This window comes from Apis florea, unplaced genomic scaffold, assembly GCF_048593485.1.
Source record: "Apis florea isolate Af1SG1 unplaced genomic scaffold, ASM4859348v1 contig_3367_pilon, whole genome shotgun sequence".
Lineage (NCBI taxonomy): Eukaryota > Metazoa > Arthropoda > Insecta > Hymenoptera > Apidae > Apis > Apis florea.
The window spans coordinates 3,052,766-3,078,408 of NW_028256746.1; the positions used below are offsets into that span (position 1 = coordinate 3,052,766).

The window sequence follows — 25,643 nt, forward strand, 5'->3', positions numbered from 1 at the left end:
TAAATAACTCATATAATAATTTTTTTTTGCTTGAATAAATTGAATAAAAATATTGTTCTGAACATAGTTGTTTTTTGTGCACTGCGTCGGTAATATAGAACAAGTAAAAGATACCTAGCTAATTTAGAATCATTCTTTGATGATACATTTTTTTTTTTTTTAAGTATTTTCCGTATATTGAAACATATATAATATGCAACGTTCAATTACATGATATAATATTACAATTAATATATTTATATAATATACATGGAAAATTTTTAAATCAGTAAAAGATTCAATATACTGCGCTAATCAATATAATTACGTATTCTATTTATATGTATCAATAATTTAATTTTCATGTCTAAAATTTAATATAAGAATTTAACTTAATACGTAAGTTAATTTTAATGATTGTCTGTGTTTGTATAATAAATACAAATAATTTTACAAAGTAGGATAAATAAATATCAGTAAGATAATGTCGATATAGTAGAAAACTAAAGCAATGAAAATCAGTTTAAAACGTTAGTTTAAAACAATTTTATATTATATTTTTTATATTATATCCTTAAAATACATAAATATATATATATATATATATATATTTATGTATTTTAAGGATATAATATAAAAATTTAATTTATTTCTTGATTAGTTATCGACATTTTATGATTGATCTGTTCTGTAGCGCACTCTATCAAATTATTATATTTAAAATCTAAAAGTGATTAAAAATTTGAAGGTTAAAAAGTATATAATAACATTTTAATCTTATCACATATGTTTATGTTAAAAATTTCAATAAAAATAAAAATTGTTTTGACTGTAAATTTATAAATAATAATCAAATAATAAAAATATCGTATTTCAAGCAATAAAAATACACATATATAAATAGATATCAATATGTAAAGAATATAATTTATATAAAAAATATAATCGTAGAAATTATAAATTAAATAACCATTATGTATAAAAAATTCGTTTATTAAAATATATAATAATAAATCGTATACTAGTAATAATAGTAATAAAATCGTTATAGTTTATATTATATTATATAGTTTATATTATTAACTTCAAAAGTTTATTAATAAACTTTAAAATTATTTTCAACCTTTAAGAAATTGATAAACGTAACTAAAATCTTTCTTTGCAAATCCACGAACAATAATTGCCCTATAAATTTGATGCGCTAAAGAACCTAAGGGAATAGTTGCTTCTACTTTAGTCGCAACAGATTGTGCTAGTCCTAAATCCTTGGCCATTAAAGTCACTCCGAAACCACCCTACAATTAAAACCATTAAATCGATCGATTAAACGAATTTTATATATTTAAAAAAAAAAAAAAAAGAAAAGAAAGAAAGAAAGGAAAAAAATAAATTGTAATTAAATACCTCATAATTTTTAGAGCTAGGTACATTTTTGAGAATACCCGGAACAGGATTGTACAGCTCGGAAGACCAGCATTTCCCGCTACTCGAATTGATGATATCAGTTAAAATTTTGGAATCTAAACCTAATCTGAAATATGATGAAAATTAAGAAATCATTACACTTATAATGTATCCTTATTTTTGCCTTTAATTTCTTACTTTTGCCCAAGATTGAAAGCTTCAGCAGTACCAATCATGCTAATACCTAAAAGCATATTATTACACAATTTAGCTGCTTGTCCCATCCCCACATCTCCACAATGTATTATCCTGGATCCCATGCAATTGAGAAGAGTTTTGACAAGTTCAAAATTTTCTTTGGAACCTCCAACCATGAATGTTAACGTACCATTTTTGGCTGCGTTTATACCTTTAAAAGAAATTACATTTTTAAGAAGATTCATATACAAATATAATTTGTAATATACATATATGTATATATCAATACCTCCGGATACTGGGCTATCTAAAAAGTTAAGGTTCAATTTTTTAGCCTCTTTGGCCAACGTTTGAGACACAAACGGATCTATTGTACTACTATCGATCAGAATACTGTTCCTTTTTGCTGAACTGAAAGAGAAGAGGAGAGAGGCTTGAACATTTTGTATTAGAAGATAATACGATTGATAAAGACAAAGTATGCTTAAGGCAACTACTTATTTACCTCAATAGACCATTTTTAAGGTTGTAAACGTCCAGAACATGTTGGTTAGATGGCAACATTGAAACGACCACTTCAACATCTTTTGCCATCTCAGCAGGACTAGAAGCTCTGTCAGCGCCTATATCTGTCAAATTGGACATTGCTGATTCGTTAACATCGAAGACAATTAATTTGTATCCCTGTAATACAAAAATCAATATATATATTAAATTCTCTTGATTAATTTCGTTTTCATTGGAAAATAAGTATACTTATATAATCTGGATGTATCAAAATTTGAAGAAAAATGATTATAAATTTTGTACATGAAATGTACATGATATTGTACATGAAATGACTATATGAAATCCATATAAAATCCATTTTTTCACAATATAATGACATTCAAATGTATCTTTATCTCCATCACATTTTTTTCACATTAATTTTACATTAATTCGCGCGATAATTCATATTTTTTCTTCTTGCTTGCTACGATAAAAAACAAGTCTTGATGATCTCAAATGATTAATCGATTTTTATATAATAACTTTTTTTAAAGATTTTTTAAATGACTCTTGGCAAACGATTATTGTGAATAATTTACCTTTTTTAAAATATTTCTTGCCATATGACTACCCATATTGCCCAAACCGATGAAACCAACTCGTGAGAAACATCTTTTCCCTGAAATCATGGAAATCATGCAATAAATTAATAATCGAGCATAATTTTCTAATATAAATAAATGTAATAAAGATTACCTGCAATGCTACAAACAACTGGCAAATTGAAAACACTCATTATAAAGAATTACTTGTATAGTTTCGATTATTTCCTCTTTTCTTTAATGACTTCTTTAATATAATGCGTCATCGTTGTTTGAACATGATGATTGTCAGAAAAATTTCATACATACATATATTCGTGAAAAGGATAGTACGTTTAATGGTAAACAGAGTAAAATACTTTCTAAAAGTTTGCCTCGTTATAAATAAAATTTAAAAAAGGTTAATCTACATTACTTAAGCAGTTACGTAAATGACCGGTTCATGAATAATGAGAGCGATTACCAGTACATAAAGTTGCTGCTTTATCAACCAAATAAATTTAAATAGAATATTTATAATTTATTAACATATCAACGTACATTGTAAATAATATATGTAACAACAATGTAACAATATATAATTAATTAATATAATGTATATAATAATATATTATATAATACAATGTAATAATTACAATTTTTTCATATTATCTTTAATTCGTTAAAATTTTCATTTCACGAAGTAGAATAACTTGCGAAATAAAAACAGATAATATCATGTACGATGTATTCTCGATAAGACTCATTTTCTCTTTTTTTTTCATTACGAAGCAAATAAAGATGTGAAAAAAACTTTGGATTTTCACAAGTGTTGTGAGTAATGATAATTTTCAATAACATTCTTCTTTTAAAATTAATTCAATATCAATTAAATTAATTCAAAAAAATATGTATTTTTATAATTGCAACTATGTGTCTATATTTAATATTTCTAAAATATAAATATTGCTGCTTCTTCTTTGAATATTTAATCATAAATATATATATATGTAACGAATAATAAAAACGATAATAAAAAAAAGGAGTTTCGTCGAACGATAAGAAACGAACGTTTTCCATGACGAACATATAATGTCATTTCGTTAGATTATCTTTTCGTATACAAGACATATCGATTAATATTTCAGACATCGTCAATTAAACATAAACGAAACCACAAAAGAGCCTTGAAACTCGTCATAATTACGCCTTTTATATCAACTGTGTGTTTCACTATACATTTTCCTTTCTCTATACACTTATCTCTCGTCAAACTGCACCTTGAATAATTCTATTTGTACCTTTTTATGTATATAATGGAACACTTAAATTACACATGTATTGTTCTATCTATCAATCTACAAATATCACACATATTTGCGTCCTTCCCTCGAGTCAAATTATAGGTCTAGCATCTTGAAGAGTCACATCAATATCAATCAAGTTGGTTACACTGGACTCATAAACTGGTCTACTTTTCAAGTGAGCTGGAGAAACGAAAATGGACGACGCTGTGAGCTCATGATCAAGTATTCGTGCGTCAAAAATTAAGTTGAACGATAAAAAATATCTCGAAGTTTCGAAAATTTATTATGAAGATTTATATATTTATGTATAATCTTGTATCGATCGTTTCGTTGGTGATAAGTTTTAAGAAAGATTTATTATTAGCATCGAATGTCGAGTCATGGATCACAGATCAAAATTTTACGAAGATCATCAACTTGTCGTTTCCCTTCTCTAAATGTTGCAACGTTCTTTTAACTGGTTAGTTGATGAAATACATCGAATTCGAAAACTATCTTTTTTTTTTTTTAATTTCTTACGGAATTTTTTTTCTTTTTTATTGGAAATTGACCTATAGAAATTTTTATAGATTCAACGGAAGATTTGGAAATATTTTTCGGTCGATTCAGAACCATCTATCCTTACGATTATTTTTTGAAAAGAAACACGAACGAATACGAGCAAGAATGTAACGGGTACCTCTTACTGGGATCGTGTGACGACGATATTATTGGAATTATTAGAAAGTGAAACGAAATGATGACGTTTTTATCCTACATATAAGATTTGTTCATTTATTTTCTCTTTTTTTTCTCTCTTTCTTTTTCTTCTTCTTCTTTTTTTTTTTTTTTTAATATTATTTTTGCTATTTTTGCAGAATGCCGTCATCACTCTGGAACACAGAAATTCTAATCATTGTGGACAATGATATTTCTATTGACTCTAACATTCTTGATAATTCCATCTATGGAATTGCAAGTGTAAATATTATTTCTATGTCGGGTATATGGAAATTATCCGACAATTACTTGAAACCCCGAGTATTTGCCAAACTTGATAGGTAGTATCAATTAATATAATATAAATACTTAAATACGAGAAATACAATATTTAATATCGATTTATTGACTTTTTGCTCGTTGAATTGAAAAGATACGAAGAGATAAAGATCGACGAGAATATTGATTTTCGGGGACAAGAATTACAAGTTTGCAGTTGTTACAATCCTCCCATGACTTACTTGAACCGTACAATTCGGAAAACGATCAATGGTTTCGAAGCTGAAGTGTACGCAATGGACAATGGTGAGTAATTATCAAGTGATTCGATCCCTTCTCTTTGATAAAAGTATTTTTTTTTTTTTAAATACAGATTCGGACTGGGACGGTATCGAGATGAGATTGTTCTTAATAATGGCGGAAAAATTAAATTTTACGTGGACCATAAGGAAACCAGACGGAAATTACACGTAAATGCAAACATTTCGAATAATTCTTTTCCATCTTGTTTTATCTTATTCTTATCTCGTCCTAATTTCTTATAATTATCCGATTTCTTCGAGGAATCGGATAAAGAAATATTTCGTAAGATCGTGTTCGAAACAATGTTGGTTTAGATACGGGAAACGTTTCAACGAAACACATTGGCTCGGTGGTATCATACAAATGTTGGTCGATCGAAAGGTATGACTAATTTTTTCATCAAGATTAAATTAAAGAGATTTTTCGTAGAAACCTGTTTCATCCAACCAGGTGGATATCGCGTTTGCTAGCATTTGGGTGACATTGGACCAGAATGAATTCGTTACATTGTCGGTACCTTGGTACGATGTATATCTCCATTTCTTGGTGCCGCGTCCACGTCGGACCACAAGTTTTTGGGCGTTGAAAAAACCGTTTTCCAAGAAAATTTGGTGCTTGCTTCTGTCCGCGTTGCTCCTACACAGCCTTTACACTTGCGCTCGTTCGTGGATCGACTCTAAATTTCCAAAACGTAAAAAAAAGAAAAAAAAAAAAAGCTTTGAATTGTCGTTTATTACATATAAAAGATTAATATATACATAAAAGAAAAAAGAAACAGTTTTACTTGCAACTAACTTTGATGATGTTTTTCCAGGATATCGAAATTTTCTAATTACTTTTACCGATTTAATTGGATATTTGTTGAGCAGCTCGGTGCCAAAGACCAAAGTTGTACCAAACAGAGTGGAGATACTTCTCTGGCAGACCGTAGGATGGTTAATAATTGCTGCATATTGCAGTAGTCTCGCTGCTAGACTTGCAACTTGGGAATACGAAAGGAGGTATGAGATCGAAAATAAAAAAAAAAAAAAAATAAAGAATCATTATATATGCGTAAAACTGATAAAACGCTATATGGTAAGTAAAACAGTTTAAGATAGATGTTTTATACGTAATTATATTCTCGATTGGATAATATATTTTTTTGTTTTGATATAATATAATCAGATAATAATAATATCATAGAAACTACTTATATAAATACTTACGTAATAAGAAGAAGAATCACTCATCCATTGATTTAATATTTAAACTTCTCATCCGAAATTCGAAGATAACATCCCAATTAATTTTTTTCTGATCTACAAGTTTAAATATACTTATTTATCTATTAATTAAATATATAATGATTTTATAAAAAAAAAAAAAATTCGAAAAGAATTTATTACATAATAATATAACATTAAAAACAAAGAAGAATATATATTTTTGAAATTACAATATTACCCGATATACATACATTTTTTTATATTAAAAGTTCACATTTCACTTCGTTATTGTTTTTTACACTCTTTGCATAATTTCATTCATTATTCCTCATGAAAAACCTCGATTTAATGATCAAACAGTTTTATCAAAATCCCATTTTCCCATTACTAAGCATGAATGTATCTTCAGGGTGGACAATTTCAAGCAATTCATCGAGGCGAATTTATCATGGGGGAAATCAGGTCAACCGCCACCGTTTAGCGATTACTTTGATCTTAGCGTAAGTTGAAAATCGTGATGAAAGGATAGAGAAAGATAAATTTATAGAAGTTATAAGGGAAAAAATTCTAATGAATTCAATTCAGGATCCGCATTCGGCTCAATTGCAAAACAGATACTATCAGATCGAGAATAATACGCAATTAGAGGAATTCATAATGCAAGGTAATTATGCGATTTTGGGCAAAATAATCGAAACGTGTTTCGTTCCGACCGATTATATATCGACCGAAAGTCTCAAGGTAAAAACGTAAAAACTAATAATGCGAAACTATGCATTGAAAACGATATGATGTATGCTTCATAATTAATAAACATACTTCGAATTTAAATGATCGCAGAATTACAGATTGATGAGAGAATCGTTGGGACACTTTTACGCAGCTTTCGCGATTCAACCACGTCTACTGAAGCCTATAAATAAAGTAACGATACTTTTTTATCCCAATTTTTTACATTTAAATCTTCACGCGCATGCGTACACACATACACGTACCAAATATATAATAATTTTATTTTTCGATAGATGATTCTATGGTTGAAGGAGACCGGTATTGTTATTTGGCATTTACGCGATGTCATACGAAGGCGAGGCAATTATAATTTTCGCGAGGTTTTCATTGAACGTGATGGATATGACGGAAGCGTACAAGTTCTTGGATTGATGCCGCTTGGCGCTGGATTTTCACTCTTACTCGTCGGATTTTTAATATCTACGTTAGTATTCTGTTTAGAATTGAAACATGTCAGTGGAAAAATATCTATACGTTCCTCGAGATAAAAAATATGATTCATAGAGATAAATATACATGTTGAGATAAATATACATAAGGTATATTGTATAAGCTAATTGATTTCAAGGTCGTTTCACTTCGATTAATTTAACAAGAGAAGTGAAAAAATAATAGATATCTGTAATACATATCTATTATACATATCGATTCTCTACGATCTCGCTTTATTTTTTCCAATAATTAATTACTTATGTATTTTTTTCAATTAATAAATGAATAGCATTAATTTTAATTAGCATTATTTAGTAATAATTTCATTGTACAAAGCTACGGTTGAAAAATAATATACACATATTTACATCACGTGTAAATGTAAGATAAAGATTACGTGTCATTGAAATATAAGCTACATATTTGTAAAAAATCATGATTTTATACGATAAATATACGATAAATTTATATTAATCGTATATAAAGATTGATAAATATGATTATAATCGACTACACGTATGTCATATAATGATCATTTTCAATTTTTTTCGTATCTAAAAGGATGTTAAACGACGAATTATTACGAACAATTTAAGAGTTGATTGTCAATGAAGAAACGTAAATTAGGAAAAAAATTTATATATATATAAATGCAATAAATAAGCAAAAAATAATTTTAACTAATGAATACTTTTTTTTTTATTTTCGAGATTTTTTTACTCGAATTAAATCGAGTCTTGTAAAATTGCATTTATTATTTAATATTTTTTCTAATAAATTAGTTGTATACATAATATACAATATACAAAAAATATATAATTTACAATTCTTTAACGATATTTAATTTTATGCATGGATAATAAAAAATGTACATTGTCTATAATTATTCGAATGAATAAATAATTAATTTTACGAATATATACTAGTACAAATATAGCATTTCTGGCTTTTTCTTTATTTTAATTTTTCTTTATCTTTATATATTTTATCTTAAAATAAAATTTTAAATTCGAATTTTTTAAATTTTATAACCTTTTTTAAACCTTGGAAAAGAGCAATAACTTTTTCAAAGTGTTGAATTTTTTTTTTTTTTTTGAAATCGCAATTCGATTTTTCAGAATAAAAATATAGAATTGAAGAAAAAAAAAAATGTTCCTTTTTCCATATTTATCGTTACAAAATATAATAGGATAAAATAAAAATATAATGAATCAACGAAATAATTTTAAAGATTATAATAAGTAAATATAAATATAAATATAATATAAGAGAGAGAGAGAGAGAGAGTAATAATAGATAGAGTATAAGAAATAATATCGTTCTATAGATCTTTTTATCTCGATCGAAAATAATTATTTTTTTAAAATTTCTATTTAAATTTTTTTATCTCATACAAATTTAATATTATTTTCATTTCGCTTAAATCTTCTACAATATGATTAATGTAACTACTATTAATTAAAACTAATCATTTTTAATCTTATTCTCATTATAAATTTAAATTATTTATATATGGATATACATATGTATGACTATTTCGATTAAATAGATATAAGATAAAAAGATGAAGATAATTTGGAATGAAAATTTTTTTAGTAACTGGTGGCAGTTCAAGGAAGGAGTAAGTGGATATAGCGGTGAATATTACAGCCGATATAATTTAGTCATTCTTCATTCGTCAGCGACACGGTACGGACGGTGTTTTTTACATTACTGAAATCTTACGAAAAATACATTAATCTTCGATTAAAAGTGATACAATAAAATTTTATTTCAAACGATTTGATTTTGTGATCGATTTGATTTGTGAATTGAAAGTGATGGTTGAACGAGAAATCATGAGAAATAAAAAACATATTCACGACGGTAAATATTTATTTGAAAAAATTCTTTTTTTTTTTGAATTGCACATAATTCGTCCAAGTTTTTTTTTAAATCTTCTTAAGATAACAAAGTTATTAAATATATATATTAATTTTATCGATAAAAAAAACTTATCAATACATTAATTTTCATTTTTCACCGATATATTTCGCATATATTTTATGTATATTGATGTATTTATTATTAAAAATTATTAAAAATTTATTATTCGAAAAAAAAAAGAATTTTATATATATAATTCAAGAATAATTAAGAATATATACATATAAAACAATTTAATTATTATTATATAGTTCAACCAGCAACGATAGATGAACATTTTCATTTACTCTTACATTGCAAAGAAGAAATTGATCCTAATTTTACAAAAGTGACAGCAAAAGATCTACCTGAATGGTACGATGAAGATTTATTCAAAAAGTGAGTTCAAAGAAAAATAATAAAAGATGTAATAAATAATATAATCGAGTAATCGAGAAATAATCAATGAAAATTACAATTTTAGGGGTCAACGATTCTGTATGGATTATTTATTAGCATTAATTGCTGCAAATCTATCAGGTTTAATAGCGATATTGGCCGTCCCAGACATATTGGAGGTATATATTTTGAATGAATTTGATTTCTTCTCAAACGTCTCAAAAAAATGACAAAAATTATTTATAAATCATATAATTATTTATAATTTATTTATAATTATTTATAAATCATATTCTTTTATTATATATCAGAAATTTAAGAAATCTAGCAGAGAAAGTGTTTCAACAAGTTTTAAAATTCTAAAAATTATATATATTTTTCTATATTGTATATTATTCTATATTTATAAAAATTTTTCCAATATATTCGTAAAAAATTAAAACAGATATGTTAATAATAATAAATAATTTATTTAATTATATATTATTATATATAATTACATATAATATATATCTATATATACAATTATATATTATTATATATTATATTATTATATATAATTATATAATATTATATATAATTTATTATATTTTATTTATATAAAATATGTATAATATATTAATAAATTTTACATTTCAGATTCTTGTAGACTCGAAAAATAATGCCACGGTATCTTTATCCTACAAACGATACGCTCAAACAACGTTGTATATGTATGCACTTTATAAATCAGAATTATTAAGCTCGGATTCGTTGTAAGTTAATAAATGTTAATTTATGTTAAAGAAAAGGATATTCGATGAAATTTATTATTATTCAAGGTGGTTCAAGGCAATAAATGTCATTCGATGGAGGCATGCGAATGCTAGCAAAAAAAGAATTCAGAAAGGTTTTAATGGAATATATCAAAAGGATATGGCAATTACACAATTCGGTTTTATTGGATACTTTTTTTTGGCTCCAAAAAAATTGGGGATCGCAAATGCTGAAAAATGTATGTTAAGTTTTAATCATTTCTGGCAAGTTATAGGGTATTTGTTGGGCATATCTGACAGGTAAATGTATTAACAAAACATTAGAAATTTTATGTACGCATGTTTAACAGGATAAATATATTACACGTTTAACGATAAATTAAATTATTTCCATTCTTTTAGAATGAATATTTGTAGAAAGTCGGTAACGGAAACGAGAAAATTATGTGAAAGAATACAAAATGAAATAATAGCAAAACACTTGAACGATCCGGTTCCAAAATTTATAAAATATGTAACGAATGTAACGGAAGGAATGTGGCACATAGATGTATCGATCAATTATGACACTTTCATGTATTTCACATATGATTTGACAGGGATTAAATGTTAGTTTGGGTGAAAATGTATTTGTTTTATTTTTTTTTTTTATTTCTATTCAAAAGTAATTAGGTGATTAATTTTTTTTTCTAGATAAGAAACCTCTCTCATGGTATTCATATTTGAACTTGAAATACCGTCAATTTATATTTTATATGTACGGTAAGTAAGATTGTTTTGAATTTGCTTTTTAAAAACTATGCAACTATGCAATTAAAATTCTATTTTTAATAAAATTATTTCTAGATAAACCATATATTGGCTTTGTAATACGAATGATATATAATAAAATACTAATATTAATGTTCTGGATAGTTGAAAACTTTCCAATACTAGCATGGATATCATTTGGAAAGAAAAAAAAATCATTAAATCTTTATCCAAATCTACAGTAATATTATTATCATATATAACTATTATAAATTTCACTATATAATTATGAAATATTTTATACGTGAAAAATTAATTGATATTATAGTTAATAGATAAAAATTACTAATACTAAAAATATTAAAATATATTTTTATTATAAAATATATTTTTATAAATATAATTTTGTATTATTAAAATATTAAAATTGTCTATATAAATTATATTAATAATAATTATTATATTATTATATTAAAGTATGAATATATATATATATAGAACAAATGATAATAATGAACATAATTATTTTTCCACTATGTATTTATCAAAATGTGATAAAATTTTACATTACCTTTAGTCGATAATACTGGATTCTGGTGGAATGAAACATGTTAATGATTTTAGTCACTAGAGTTCGCTGTATGTCTTATAATGTTAATTATTCATTTTTTTGTTAATATTTAAATTATAATTCATTAAAAATCACGCAAAATTATAATTCATTAATCCAAATTGAATTAAACATCGATTGCTATTAAAAGAATTTTATAAAATAAACAGTATTGTATATATATAGCATTAATTTACGATCAATTGTAAATATTTTGAAAATATCTTTCATTAAAACGAAACATATATATTTTTAAAAAATATATATATATATATATTCGTGTATTCGTAATAGATTTTTCAAGATATCTCATAGAAAAATATCTCTAAAAAAAAATCGTATAATTAAAGTCTTAACTATTCATGTATTAACGATATATCTGTCATATTGCAATATCTTAACCACATCTAATAAAACGTCCAATAACTTTTTAGTTCAGAAATCCATCAATTTCGATCATTCAATTCGAATCAAGTACCTTCAAGCTATTTTCGCCAATCTCAACTGTGTACCTGTCAAAAATTGGTCATTTTATCTCGTCGCAAGTCTACCCCAATATCTCTGTCCAGCAATGGTGATAATTATCAGTTGCAATTTGTCTGGTACTGTTCTCCGTTCTACTCTACCCACGAACACTGCTGGAATCTCCATTCTTGTACACGTCATCCATTCGGCGTGCCATTATCCCATCTCTTGCCGCCATCCTCTCACTCCGTTCTTCCATCTTCCGCACCAGGATCACAGGATCATTTTTTACGTGAGTCGCGTGATTCCATGTTCGCCACATCTTCGATGCGAGCTGGTTAAGAGACTCGCGTGAGAAGTGAGCCTTTGCTCGCACACACTTTCGTACACCACATCAGGATACGATGGTATACGTGCGCGCCCGAACCAACACATGTATGAAATACACAGAAGAAAACGCACACCTGCTCGCTTACGTATACATGGAGAAACGGAGGCGTATGTAACACGGGTCCCGAGTACATAATACACAACCATATATCCTTCTGTCCCGTAGCTACTCTCCCTCGACCCTGTCGCCTCTCTTCTCGGTTCCTCTCCTCGTTCCTTGGCTCATCGGCCCTTCCTGCCCCTCTACCCTGCGCCACAGCTAGCGATCCCCTTCCCCCACTCCTTGAGTGCCCGGCGTCTCCGCGCGCCATCGAGTCCTCCTCATTCCCCCTGCAGGCTTGCACGACCTAAACGAGATGACTCGTCGCGAGGACAGAGGAGCGGCGTCAGAGGAGATGTTACTGCTGCTGCCGCCGCCGCTCTGCTGCTAAAGAAGAAGAAGGAAGATGTGAAAGCAATAAAGAAAGAGGGGAGTAGGTACATATCAGAGGCCGTCCAAAGAAGAGAAAGAAGATGGCCCTGCGGCCCTTGTGTTCCACAAAGAGATCCGCGAGACCGTCCACTACTAAAGCTCGATCCATACGCAGCCACGGCAACGTGGCTCCACGCCTCGAAATCGTTTTTCGTCGTTGTAAATTGCAAGCCAGCTACTGTCGTCATCATCGTTGTAGTCAAATATTGCTTTTTTCTCTTTTTTCCATACATAACAGCAATTTCTATGCTCTTCACAAATCTTATTTTGATCTGTTTTATTTTCGATCACATAAGTAAGTAAACACATATATATAGTTTTCACGATTTAACATTAAAAAATTGATTATTTTGTAAGTAGATATCTAGAAATCGAAATGTAATTTTAAATAGTTTGACAGTTTAACACGATTCCACAGATCGACATGATCAACGCAGATTCCATCTGTCTTTCTACACTTTACTCGTTCCGTGTATTCCACCGGTTTTCATATATGTGTACACATTAAACACTCCCCGCAAAGTAGATGAAATATCATCGTGTATCGTATTACAATGTTACCCAGCATCGATATATAACTCCTGCGATGCAGGAGTATTTCGAAGAACATATGTTTCAAGGTGCAAAGCGCATTAGCGATAAAACTGTCTTGTTTCGAAGGTGAACTTTGAAGTATGAGATTCCCTAGAAACTAGGAAGAGGCTTTGGATTCCGGAACTGTGTCAAGGTTACAATAAATATATTCACGTCGTCTCTCTCTCTCTCTCTCTCTCTCTCTCTCAACGGGATCAATCTTCATTAATTTTTAACACAATTTTTATTACGTGTTACATGTGTCAAGTAACAACATCACATCTGAATATATAAACATATATATTTAGATGTTTTCGAATAGATCGGCTTGAAAGTTATCAAATCTTAATGCCTAGTTATTCTTGAAAGTATTTACTTTCCGCTTGACTATAAATCTTATATTTACGGGCTTCGTGAACCAGAGAAGTTTTGGTCGTAAACATGCACAAACGTATATAATATATATATGTACATACGCAAAGAAAAATATTCAACGAATGTACATATACTACCTATACGATATGTATTTTCACGTGTGCATAAATCACACGATGATTTTATTTTTTCTGTATGCATTTTGATTTTATCTGATTCAAAACTACCAAAAATTACGGATCAGGTTGATCGCGAAATTCGCGCAGAAGCTATTACGAGACATTATCTCGCGCAGGTGTCGCGCGCGCGACAGAAATTCACATACACGGTAAGAAGAGAATGTTCGTTAGGCTTTCACGAGTTAAGCTAGATAGCCACAGGCATTGCGTACGATCTCCGGCGCGTATCGCATCTACTTCGACAACTTGCCTTTTTTCCCTTTCTCTCTCTCTTCTTTCCTCCCTCTCTTCGTTCTCTCCTTCCACCGTCCACTGCTCTCTACCTCCCACTCTTCCACCGCCAAGTATCCCTTCCATCGTCTAGCAAGCGGCATCGAGGAACTTTTCTTCTCCCTTTCTCTCTCGCTATGTCTTTTGCTTTCTTTCTCTCTCCCCCTTTTCCTTTTTTTCTTTCTTTACGCGTCGTGGTCGCGAGGTACGCGACCGAACACCAACGATTCCTCTCTTTCTTTAGATGGGAAACGACTGTCCTCCAATACTTTTGATCCGACACAATGACGAAGTTGAACACAACGAATGAAACGCGAGCACTACCATGGCAAGAAAGATAGACAATAGGATTTTTGTGAATACCATTTTGATTTGACGAATTTCATTTAATATGCATATATATAATGAATAATTATATATGAGAGAATGATTAGCAAATGATAAATAATAAATAAATAAATAATTGCCGATTGACTAGTTAATTCGTAAGCGAGCGTCGATTATTTTTTTAAATGAAATTTGAAAATGAAATTTCTCACCATATATTAATTAGCGTATTTTGTAACCAAAATAATATATAGAATTACGAATACTAATAATATAACGCGAATAAATTCTCGGTTGTATTAAAATCATAGGGAAATTTCTCGATTGTATACACGTGTATACATCAGAGAATTAACGGATATTGGCAATGCCAATTGTAACCCGAATGGAACTAAGACAATCACTTCTGTTTCTTCGGATAAGAAATGAGCGTCCACCAATGCCCTCGAATGAGCGCAACAAAGACGAGGACAACGACGACAAAGTGCGAGCAGTTGTAATGAGTTTTCTCAAAGTCCCTCTATTTCCAAGATTACATCGGAAGGAAGAGATATACATAGTTGCATGCGCGTTAGCTCTTTTCCTCCGTTTGCTATACTGCATCAGCGAGATGTAAATAAGGAAACGTATTATTACGCGATCCAACTAATTGCATATTACGATAGCTGACGTGGAAATGCATAATCATACGTGACGTGGTAAATCTGTGCGGATAGTAGCGATTTAATGATTATACATTGATGTTTAAGACGGAGGTGGATGGAATACATCGATGCTCAAAATAAGATGAAATATTTGAGAGTCTGGCAAGAGGTGTTCATCGAGGAATCGAATCGGTTAAAAAGTAGACACCCGTTAGTTTGTTGGGTCGTGCAGACCGTACAGGCTGTTCAGAGGCCAATTAACGTAGTTACAGAGAGCAGAGTTCGAGAACAGTGGAGGTTTTATTACGATTACGACAGAAGGGGTAACGAGGTAACTGTATCAACGTTATCGCAGTTATCCGTGCTTATAGCAATAATCCGTTTATGTGTCGTTGCCCAAAGGAAAATAACTAAAAGGTACACAACACTTTTCTTAAATTGTCAAGTCAATATTTTTATCTATCTTCAGTTTAATAAACGCTATTATACGTTCCTTCGTATTTCGTGCAAAAAATCATAATTTTAGTATTAGTATTTTACGATGTTCGAATTTTTTACATATCAATCATCACATAAAAGAACATTTTTTTTGATCATAACTTAAATTCAATTAATTGTACAATAACACGACACTTCGATTCAACTAATTTCAACAAGAGAAAAATATCATCGTAAAATAAATTATCGTTCAAGGATGTAAATACGATCGAAAACAAAAGCACCATAATTCTCTGTGTTCAAATTATATACTGTGCCAGAAAAAAACGCAAGGCGTATTACATGATATGTATTGGTTGTTCATTGTTCGTATCGCTATAAATCGATGGACACCCGTTAGATGTTGAAGCGAGGGGAGGCGGGCCAGGTGGTCCGTCGGTGCGAATATCCATTATAGATTCGGCGGAGTGTAGCTGTCGTACGATCCTACTCATTTTCCGTGTATTCGTGCGGCGTATTTCTGGCATCGATGAGTGTACGTCTATCGTATTGGTAAGAGGTTATGCTTGTGTCGGTAGAAGAGGCGAGTTAGTTCACGAGGGCGCCTGTGTCGGCGCTCGCGGCGCCACCGGTTCATTCCGCCATCGGCGCCCGCGACGTACGGACGTAGATAGACGCGAGTACGATTCTTGTTTGGGCGGACAACGTGAAGAAACGGACGACCTTTGTATACCGCGTTATAAAACAAAACACACGCATCGAATCGAACGCGTAATTTATCGGTTATAAATACGGGTGTTTTGAGCGTGATACATATTCGTAGCGTGTGAAATCAGTGCGACGGATATCAGTGAAAATCCAGAGAGAGAAGAGCATCGATTGTCCTTTGTGTGATCGTCGTTACTCGGCTTTTTGTTCCTCGGGACGCCACCGCGACGTGTCGTGCTGAGGGCTCGAACGAGTGAGAGTCTCATCATAAGCTCGAGGTCCAATTGCAAACATCATCGTGTTATACCTGCGCGTCCCTCTCACAAAGTGCGGCTCATCGAAGGTCTCGCTGTCTCATAGCGGTTGAGAGACGTGGAATGATATTTCGTCGAATTGAAGGTGCAGCCAAGCTCGGTAGGCAACGACGTGACACGCGAACCAAATATTTGATACGTTAGGTAAGAAGTATGCTGCATATCGTCAAAGTTGAAAAAAAAATCGATTTAACGGAATATTCGCAGTGTAACAGTTTCGCGCGTTATTTGTCCGATTTTTTATAAAGTGCAAGAATAATCAGTTCGTTGAATCCTTGAAATTTGAGGTTGTGACACAGTTGTGCTTCGGTGACTAAAGAAATCGATAGATCGTAAATCGATAGGTGAGACACGACCGAAGTAATACAGTCGCTGGTGTTGATTCTTTATGCGACGTTTATATGTGTGTTCATTTATTCCATATACGATAGGAAAAGTGCAAGCAAGATAAAAGATTAGATGCAATACGACACATGAGGAGCAAATTCATTTAGGTAAGACAGAATAATACATTTCGAGAGATGTCGACCGTAATGGTACATTTTCTTTCGTTTTCTTTATACGATCTGATGCTTCCCTTGTATATATACCTTATACGCATCCGTCTCGTTTCAAATTCTATTGTTCATTTGAACGGCAATTAATACGAACGTTCGAACGTTTTAAGCGATTAAGAAAAATTAATATGACGACGCTCGTGTTGCGTGACAAACGTGTCATCTTTCGACACATTCGAAATTCGTAATAACTTTATTTCATGCATAATAATATTTTTTTGATATGAAACATTACTACTACACGATCGAAATAAATTAAAAGAAAAAAAATCCATATATATGACACGAAAGGTTACGTGAAAATCGTTTTCGGAATATTTAAAATCATGGAAATGGAACAATGCTTAAAGAAGCATGGTGACGCAATTTTCGTGCAGGTGCAATTACACGGCAATCGCGCGAGGCACGTCAGCAAAATCGAGAGCCGTCTTAACGGGTCTTCTTTAGTTTCGCGGAGCGCAAACGCCGTTTTACCGTTAACGACCTAAATCGACGCCGAAGAACGAGATGCGCGCTCTTTTGCGAGTTCTCCGTGAGAACACTTCTTGCGTTGAGTGCGGCTAGAGTGGTGGAGACCGAGGATGCGCACCGACTCCGTGCTCGGTAGAAGTCTTTTCGACCGTTTAATTTGATGACTTCAGAATCGCTTTAAAGGAGTAACTGATATGTCTGCTTCCAATCGTCTATCATTCAATGCTCGCTCGCGTTGGATACGTTTCGCCTTCCAACATTGATGCCAATGTTAGCTTCGGCATGTTTTTAAATTTCGATCGCATATCACACAAAAATTATAGTATAATTAAACGTTTTATCATTAATTTATTATTGCTTCATAATAATAAACAAAGAATTAATGAATAAAAATTTAAAAAATTAAAATTATCGTAAAATTATCCAAATTCCAAACGAAATGTAATCGAATATCGAATAAAGAAATTATACATCAAATGTATCTTTATCGATGATAGATATGTAATTGTGCAAGGGACGGTAGTGGGGAGGATCGGTCAAATGATAACATAACGAAAGAACGTATATGTCTTTTATTCGATCATAGTAACTACCGATTTTCTAGTAAAATTCATAGAAGCGTAATTTCGAGTTTTTGATGCAATTTATATCGGTGACAAATAGATCATTCGAGAAACAGTTATATTCTATCGAGGTTCCCGCTACACGTTCACGCAACGCGTGACGTTTTATTTCCGCGTTTCATTTCACCGATTTATATCTTTTCGAACGTAACAATTTTCACATGTATTCTTCTGAATATGATCTTTGAAATAAAGAAAGGAACAGTTTTTTCTCTTCCATATCGATATATTTTTAATTCGATTGAAGAACGAAAGAAATTCATAAAATCCGGTTAATTGTGTATATCTACTTAATGGATTTCGAATATTGGCAAGAATGTTGGACAGATTTCGTGATCACCGAATTCGAGAGTATCTTCAGACTGTAGTTGAAATGTTGTAGGCTGTCCTTTCACAATGTCACATCTGATTGGCACGTTCTACATATTTTGTTCAATTTGTCTTTAGTTTGTCGTGAAATTTCGTATACAGTGTTAGGAAAGTGAATTTATCATTTAATTGCCGGTACAATTTTTCTTTTTCAAATTATACTTAATAATTCTCCATAAATATTCATTTGACAAAAAAGAGATATGTAATTCGATTATTTTATGAATTTTATGAAAAAAATCGATTTACTCAATCGAGGGATTAAACGAGTATTATAAAGTTTGAATCATAAAATTTTAGTATTTCACGTCCGAATGATAAACGTCATCGGTGCGAGATAAAGAGCGCGAAAGAGACAAAGAGGGCGTATCTTCCGTAGAAGGATCGATCGTCTTATGAAATCGAAACGTGACTTATCGCGGAAGAGAAGTCGACGTTGCCGAGCCATAGTGTCGTGCCAGACGAAACGTTGCTTCACCTCGATGGTTTCAACCTGTCCAAGAACAATAATTGTTACAAACGGACAATTGGTACAAATACGACGTAATGCAGGATTCAGCAAATTAAACGACGCGTTCACCCTTCCAGCTGATGAATCTCGTGACTAACCGGCGTAATCCGTGGAGCGCAATTAGCATACATGAATAAAGAATCTATGAATCCTTTAAGTCAACTGGCAAATACTAGCTGAATGAATAGGTGTTCATAACTTACTCGTAATGCGATGAATAGGCTACAGGCTTATTATAGTAATTAAATGAATTTATGAAATAAATCATTTTCATTATGAAATCAATCATTTTTACACGATGTTTTTTTTAATTTGATTTATTGATCAATTTCAATTGTTTGATAAATAAAATAGATAGATGCGATGAAATAATTCGAAATATTTATTAAATTATTCGAATTTTCTAATTTTATCATAATTGTGCGATATGAGTCTACGAATATGGATAAAAAAAAATTATAAGAAATTAAAATCTCAAAATAATTTTCTCTAATATTATTTTCTAAACTTTGTTAATTGTAATTAATTTCTACCGTATTTTAAAAAATTGTTTAATATTGCAACGATCTGAGATTAATTGCGCTCCTTATGATATTCAAATTCAATTTACAAATTACTAACGAACATGAGTTTGATCGAAATTTCCTCGAATTATATCTAAATGCAAATTCAATCTTGTAAAATTAATTCCCTCTTACGGCAAAGCATAACAAAAGTAGAACCTTTGCTTGAAATATTTTTAGCATCTAGGTATATTCACTCATTGGAATTCTATCGATGGGAAAAAAAAAATAGAAGAAAAGAAAAAGACAAAAACAGAGAGATGTGGTATCTTATATTGCTGTTGGAACTCGAGACGCGCAGGTAGCAAGCATAATTTTCTATCTACCTACGACGCCCCATAAATTGATCGAGGTTACGTCGAGCGTATTTTGTTATAGTGGAAAGGACTCGTATACGCCTCGAACGATTCTCAGCCGCTTATTACCGGGCTTCGTTCGTTCGTGCTCGGTCACGCAACGCGCCACTCGGCATCGTGGGATTTGCTGGTTGTCGAATGAACTCGTTTACGAACTCGGGAAGAACAGGCTGTGCTCGTGTCGTTTGCGACTGTGTCCATCGTTTTCGACGAAAATCGATCGTCCTCGTCTCCGTTGTCGTTGTCGACGTCGCCCCGTTGAAAAACGTTCAACGTTCGCGCGTTGTTCGAAACGTTACGTGCCCATTCGACCTTTCCCCGAGCCTCTTTTGCAGCCTTCGTTCCAGGGGCAAAAAGGGTCCCTCTCTGTCTCTTACCACGCCACGGTTTCGTCCTGACTCTTTACCCCTCTTTTTCTCCACGTGTCTCCCTTTCTTTCTATCTGCCGGCCTCACCCTCTCCCCGTTCCTTTCTCCGTGCTGCTCGTTCTTTCCTTCTCCCTCCCTCCCTCTCTGTCTCTCTCTTTCTCTGTCTCTGTCACACTCTCTTTGTCGCACACGGCAACTCACTCTCATACTCGACGAGAACGGGGCGAGTTCCCGAAATAATCGTGCGTATCGATCCTCACGCCGGGGCGTGCAGGGTGAATTTATTCTCGTGCACGGGGAGAACGAGAGACTCGTACTTAATCGTTCCACGTTAGAAACGAAGGGTATATAGTATGGAAACTATAGACATAGAGGCGGTAGCGTCTCCCGCTTATTTATCCGATATATAACTGTTTGTTGGTAACACGGGGAATAACGACTATTCATCAACAGTTCGTTTGGAAAATATTTAGGATTGTTAATTACGTCATTCGTAATATGTGTTCAATATTTCTCTGTATGGAGTGATTAATTACGGGATCTGTGTCACTTGCTAATGGTTTGGTAATGATGACTAAACCTATGTCACTTGATAATGGCTTTCAAGTTGGCACGCCTGACTATTCATTTTATTCCTTGGCGCGTATTTAAGTATCATAATATATATATATATATCTAGGTTGGTAATTCACAGTGATTCGTTTAATATTCCATTTTCAACGAAGACAAAAACAGAGAAGGCCAAGTATTATCATCGGTCGATATTCGTAGCGGTACAGGTTATTAGATCCACAACTTCGCGGCCACAGTGTGTGACACACGGAAACGTGCATTTTTCGACCATTTCCGTGCTGTTGTGTATCGTGTTTTCGAACGTGCCGTATTTCTTCTGCAAAACTGACGATCCACAGAACGTCACGATCGTTTTACGAAGCGTTCCTCCTCGTGTGTCGTATTCTGGCGCGAAGTCAAGTGTACATAATCGTAAAATCGCAAAACTAGAAACAACATGCGAATCCCAAGAGTTCATTTCGCGAGCAACGGCCGAGGTATTTACTGGATTGGTAGAAGTGCTGTGAATTTGTGTATTTGCGAATATTTGTATCGTTAAAAAACATGACCCGCATCGTCTTACATGTTTTCTTTCTTTCGTTTCTTCGTTATTTTCCTCGGTCTGTAGTAACGACTAGTCTCTCTTTTCGTTCATATTTTTCTTTCTTTCTTTCTCTTTTTTTTTTTTTTTTTTTCCTGTTCTTCGCGGCGTCGTGGCGAAGAGAACCCTTGCGCGTTTTTTCGCGGGACATTGTTCGGCGTGCGCGTTTTGTCCGCACGTCAGCCATCACGGCGTATTGTATTCATTGTTTAGAGGCTGTTGGAGCTCTCGGGTAAGAAGACGGCGAGAAAGAGAGAAGGGCGCCTCGTAGTGGCTTCGAAGGAAAGGAAAACTCACCGTTCGCCGGCTTATAGACAACGTCGGGCTCGCTTGCTTTCTTTCTTTTTCTCTCCCGTCTTTCCCCTCTTCTCCCTTTCACTCGACTCGAGGCTTGCACGAAATCGCGTGTCGCTCCCGTACCGCGTAGAAATGTCGCCTCCTCCGGATCACGACGTTCCGTGATCGCAGCTGTGCGCACGTTCCTCTTCCTTTTTCGTGGCCTTCCTCTCCGCCTACGATCCGTTGGAAATTCAATTTCTGTGCGAACCTGTGAAATCAAGAAGAAACGAAAAGAAACTAGAAACTGGACACGTTGGATATAGAGAAGAGCAGATCACAAAGTAAGACGGAGAGACGTAGATAAAGTGACGCGAAAAAAGAAATTCGAAAGAGAAATTCATAGTCGTTGTGTGTATCGAACCAGAGAGAAAGAAAGAGCTTATTGTCCTGGTTTAGAAGAAACGTGTTGAAGAACGAGGGGAAAAAAAAAAAAAAATAGAAAGAACAAAGTAATAGTAGAGACAGACGCGAGCGACCGTGCGTCATGCGTGTATCTACACATACGGAGTCTCACGGAGTAGGATAAAGGGCACGTGTGGGATAGAAATAAATACATAAGACCAGAGAGGAGTACACAGAGGAAAGGATGCGTCCGATTTGCTAGTGATCGAATGTAGGCCTCGTTGCTTGATACGTGGGTGAAAAGAGTGGTGCTGGAAAACCAACGGAAGAAGGAGAAGAGAAAAAAAAAGGAGAAGGGAAGAAAGAAAAGAAAAGCGGCAAACGGCTGGCGACAGAGGAGGCCACTTCCGGTGAGCGACAATAAGGTATAGACACTCTATTTCCATATAGTATTTGTTCATTTTCCAAACCGAAAATAATCGCCTAAAACTATTGTCCTTGGCAATCACGCTATTTTTATTCTCGCTCAAGTGGAGCAATTGATGTAGGTTGTATTTGTAATACATTGTTAAAATTATAAACGTTCTCTCATGGAAAATGTGTATCCGTACATATATGGTATACGCAAACTCGGTTGAAGTTGCTTTCTGTATTTGTACGGCACAGAGAATCCAAATTAGGAAACCGTTTACATCGTTCACAGCGTTCGCATTCCATATGTGTGGTGGATGTAGGTTTCAGTAATGATGCGTTTAATATTTAATCGTGGGTATATTCGTTACCTCGTTATTCTAATTATTATTTGTCGAGTTAACTTGACGGAATGTGTGTCACATGACATCCTGTCGCGTACAAATCTTTATCGATCGATCATTTCATACCAGGAATTACGAAATAATCGATTACGAAATGTACAGACAAATTCTTTTTGCGTAAAAAATAAAAGACTTTTAATTATTAGAGGGAAAGAAAAAGTAACAATACAGTTGTACGGTTATGGAGGGAGAGGATTCAAAAGTTTTTCGTTTACCGTTACTAATCCTGAGAACTTGCCTGCGTTAGGATCGTTCCCAACGACGAGTGACCATAGGCAGTTTTAGTACGTACTATTACTAGATTGTAATCCGTAATTCAGAATTGCAGATCGATAAAACGAAATAGCAGGTTATTTAACAGGAGAAATAATCGTTTTTAAACAAGTATCTACTTCATTCCCGCCGATACTAAAAACTTTTACAGTTCACTTACGTACAAATATCGAGCAAGAGAGAGCCGCCTTTCAAGAGAACCGATTTAATTAAATAATCCTTGTTATTATACGCAGTTTGCTGATCGTGGCGAATTATTTCGAGAAAACACCGAAGCGCTAGATGTTTCATCTTGAAATCGTTTAAATGACAATGACCGTAGTACCATCGAGTTGGTTCTGTGTGTACCGTATACTCGATCAACGCTCGTTCTCGCCATTATGCTAATGAGACGTATTGTCGACTATGGCCCGTTCCGACTGTACCTCGCTCGAGGAACGTGTGTCTGTTAAAAATCTTTTGATTATTATCGAATAAATTGCGATAAAACGTATATACATTTATTTGTGCAGAAATTTTTTGTTTGCCTATAGAAAAAGAGAAAAAAGTAGTGAAAAAGAATTAAACGACAAAAGGAGAGAGGGAGAAGAGATACGCGACACGTTGGATAGAATTCGTTGTTTGCAATGATGTCTTCTCTATATTTATTGCGTAATGCTTGAAATTTTTGTTACGGCCCGTAGTCACGTTGGTCGTTACACACGCAGTGTCCGTTCGAAAATCCCCGATTATATCGACGTCGTTATTCACGACGGCGCGCGACAGTTGTTACCGCTCGTTACGTCTCCGGGTGTCCCTGGTTTATTTAGAATTTCGAGGTACGCTCGCGGCTACCACGCGTATTTTTTCCTCGCTGGATTTCTCTCTCTCTCTCTCTCTCTCTTTCTGATGAGGATAAAGAGAGAACGAGAAGCGCCCTCGTGTGCAGTTTTTATTTCCGCTGCGTTAAAAGCAGTACGAGAACGCGCCAACGGGTGCAAACTTCACGCAACGAAGAATAATCGCTTGACGCCCGTGCGTCGATTCTCCAGAGCTTGTAAATTTTTCGTATATTTCTTCTCCTCCTCTCCTCTCCCTGGTAAATGACAAACGATAGCGATGATAATGAAGAGGTGAACGACGCGAACGACATGGCGGCTGCCTTCACGATACCCTCCGCGATAATCGAGTTCTCGTAACGGTTAACAATGTCTATCGATTCATTATGACATTAGATGTCGCCTCTCGCGCAGAAAGGGGAGAAATGCGTTTACACCGAAGCTGTCGCGTGATCGATACGAGAACCGACCGACTGCGCTCGGTCGCTCGCGTGCCCTAAAAACTAAGGATCGCTTCGACTCGACCGTGAAACGTCCGCTCGTTCGAACTGAGCAGGGAAGAATAATTTTGTTTGTCGGTTTCTTAGGAGATAGCGCGGTAATTATTGTTTTAGAGAGCGAGATATTCGATCGTATTCGATTTTGTATTATTGGAATTTTTTATTTTTTCGAAAATAAAAAAATATGGCAGTGCTTAAATTCGATTATTAAACGATATTTGCTGGAATATCGAAACGATTCGTTGATTCGTCTGAATTCCATCGGGCTAATAAAGAATTCGAAAATTTTATTAATTTTTTTTTTTTTTTTGTTATCCGTTTTATATTTAAAACTATG

General features: G+C 33.0%; 4 protein-coding genes across 23 annotated transcripts in view; 3 read left to right on the forward strand and 1 right to left on the reverse strand.

Annotated features, from left to right (window-relative positions):
* Positions 1–951: 951 nt before the first annotated feature.
* On the reverse strand, positions 952–5,918 carry LOC100865678 (3-hydroxyisobutyrate dehydrogenase, mitochondrial). Of its 5 annotated transcripts, XM_086911986.1 has the most exons (8): positions 3,956–4,151; positions 2,830–2,847; positions 2,673–2,752; positions 2,087–2,265; positions 1,871–1,992; positions 1,582–1,792; positions 1,384–1,510; positions 952–1,274 (listed from the first exon to the last, which is right to left on the reverse strand). In XM_086911986.1, exons 3-8 carry the CDS (start codon positions 2,706–2,708, stop codon positions 1,098–1,100), a joined length of 852 nt encoding a protein of 283 aa, XP_086768112.1. In that variant the 5' UTR covers positions 2,709–2,752; positions 2,830–2,847; positions 3,956–4,151; the 3' UTR covers positions 952–1,097. The 5 variants fall into 5 exon arrangements, with proteins under 5 accessions (XP_086768112.1, XP_086768113.1, XP_086768115.1 ...); XM_086911987.1 differs by lacking the exons at positions 2,830–2,847; positions 3,956–4,151 and adding an exon at positions 5,760–5,918; XM_086911989.1 differs by lacking the exons at positions 2,830–2,847; positions 3,956–4,151 and adding an exon at positions 5,663–5,715 and having other exon boundaries at positions 2,673–2,754.
* Positions 4,158–9,408, forward strand: LOC100865801 (glutamate receptor U1). 9 transcript variants are annotated; one of them, XM_086911981.1, is made up of 13 exons: positions 4,158–4,421; positions 4,531–4,687; positions 4,819–5,001; positions 5,094–5,245; positions 5,313–5,409; positions 5,557–5,623; positions 5,693–5,933; positions 6,057–6,243; positions 6,860–6,950; positions 7,036–7,191; positions 7,291–7,374; positions 7,476–7,666; positions 9,271–9,408. In XM_086911981.1, the coding sequence occupies exons 1-13, from the start codon at positions 4,247–4,249 to the stop codon at positions 9,389–9,391; spliced, it is 1,902 nt and encodes a 633-aa protein (XP_086768107.1). In that variant the 5' UTR covers positions 4,158–4,246; the 3' UTR covers positions 9,392–9,408. The 9 variants fall into 9 exon arrangements, 7 of the variants coding, with proteins under 7 accessions (XP_086768107.1, XP_031773639.1, XP_031773641.1 ...); XM_086911982.1 differs by having other exon boundaries at positions 4,164–4,421; positions 5,693–5,763; positions 6,112–6,243; XR_015293304.1 differs by lacking the exon at positions 9,271–9,408 and having other exon boundaries at positions 7,036–7,114; positions 7,299–7,374; positions 7,476–8,592.
* LOC100865923 (uncharacterized) lies at positions 9,271–11,926 on the forward strand. The gene is made up of 8 exons (XM_003695587.4): positions 9,271–9,540; positions 9,852–9,978; positions 10,064–10,157; positions 10,618–10,733; positions 10,800–11,033; positions 11,136–11,341; positions 11,427–11,495; positions 11,580–11,926. Exons 1-8 carry the CDS (start codon positions 9,495–9,497, stop codon positions 11,726–11,728), a joined length of 1,041 nt encoding a protein of 346 aa, XP_003695635.2. The 5' UTR covers positions 9,271–9,494; the 3' UTR covers positions 11,729–11,926.
* Positions 11,927–22,759: 10,833 nt separating this feature from the next.
* The window catches only part of LOC100866165 (bromodomain adjacent to zinc finger domain protein 2B), a 136,623-nt gene continuing 133,739 nt past the window's right edge, over positions 22,760–25,643 (forward strand). For all 8 annotated transcript variants that reach the window (XM_086911992.1, XM_086911994.1, XM_086911997.1 and 5 more), the window contains exon 1: positions 22,760–23,325. The gene's annotated coding sequence lies outside the window, so the exon portion shown is untranslated. The remainder of the gene's footprint in view (positions 23,326–25,643) is intronic.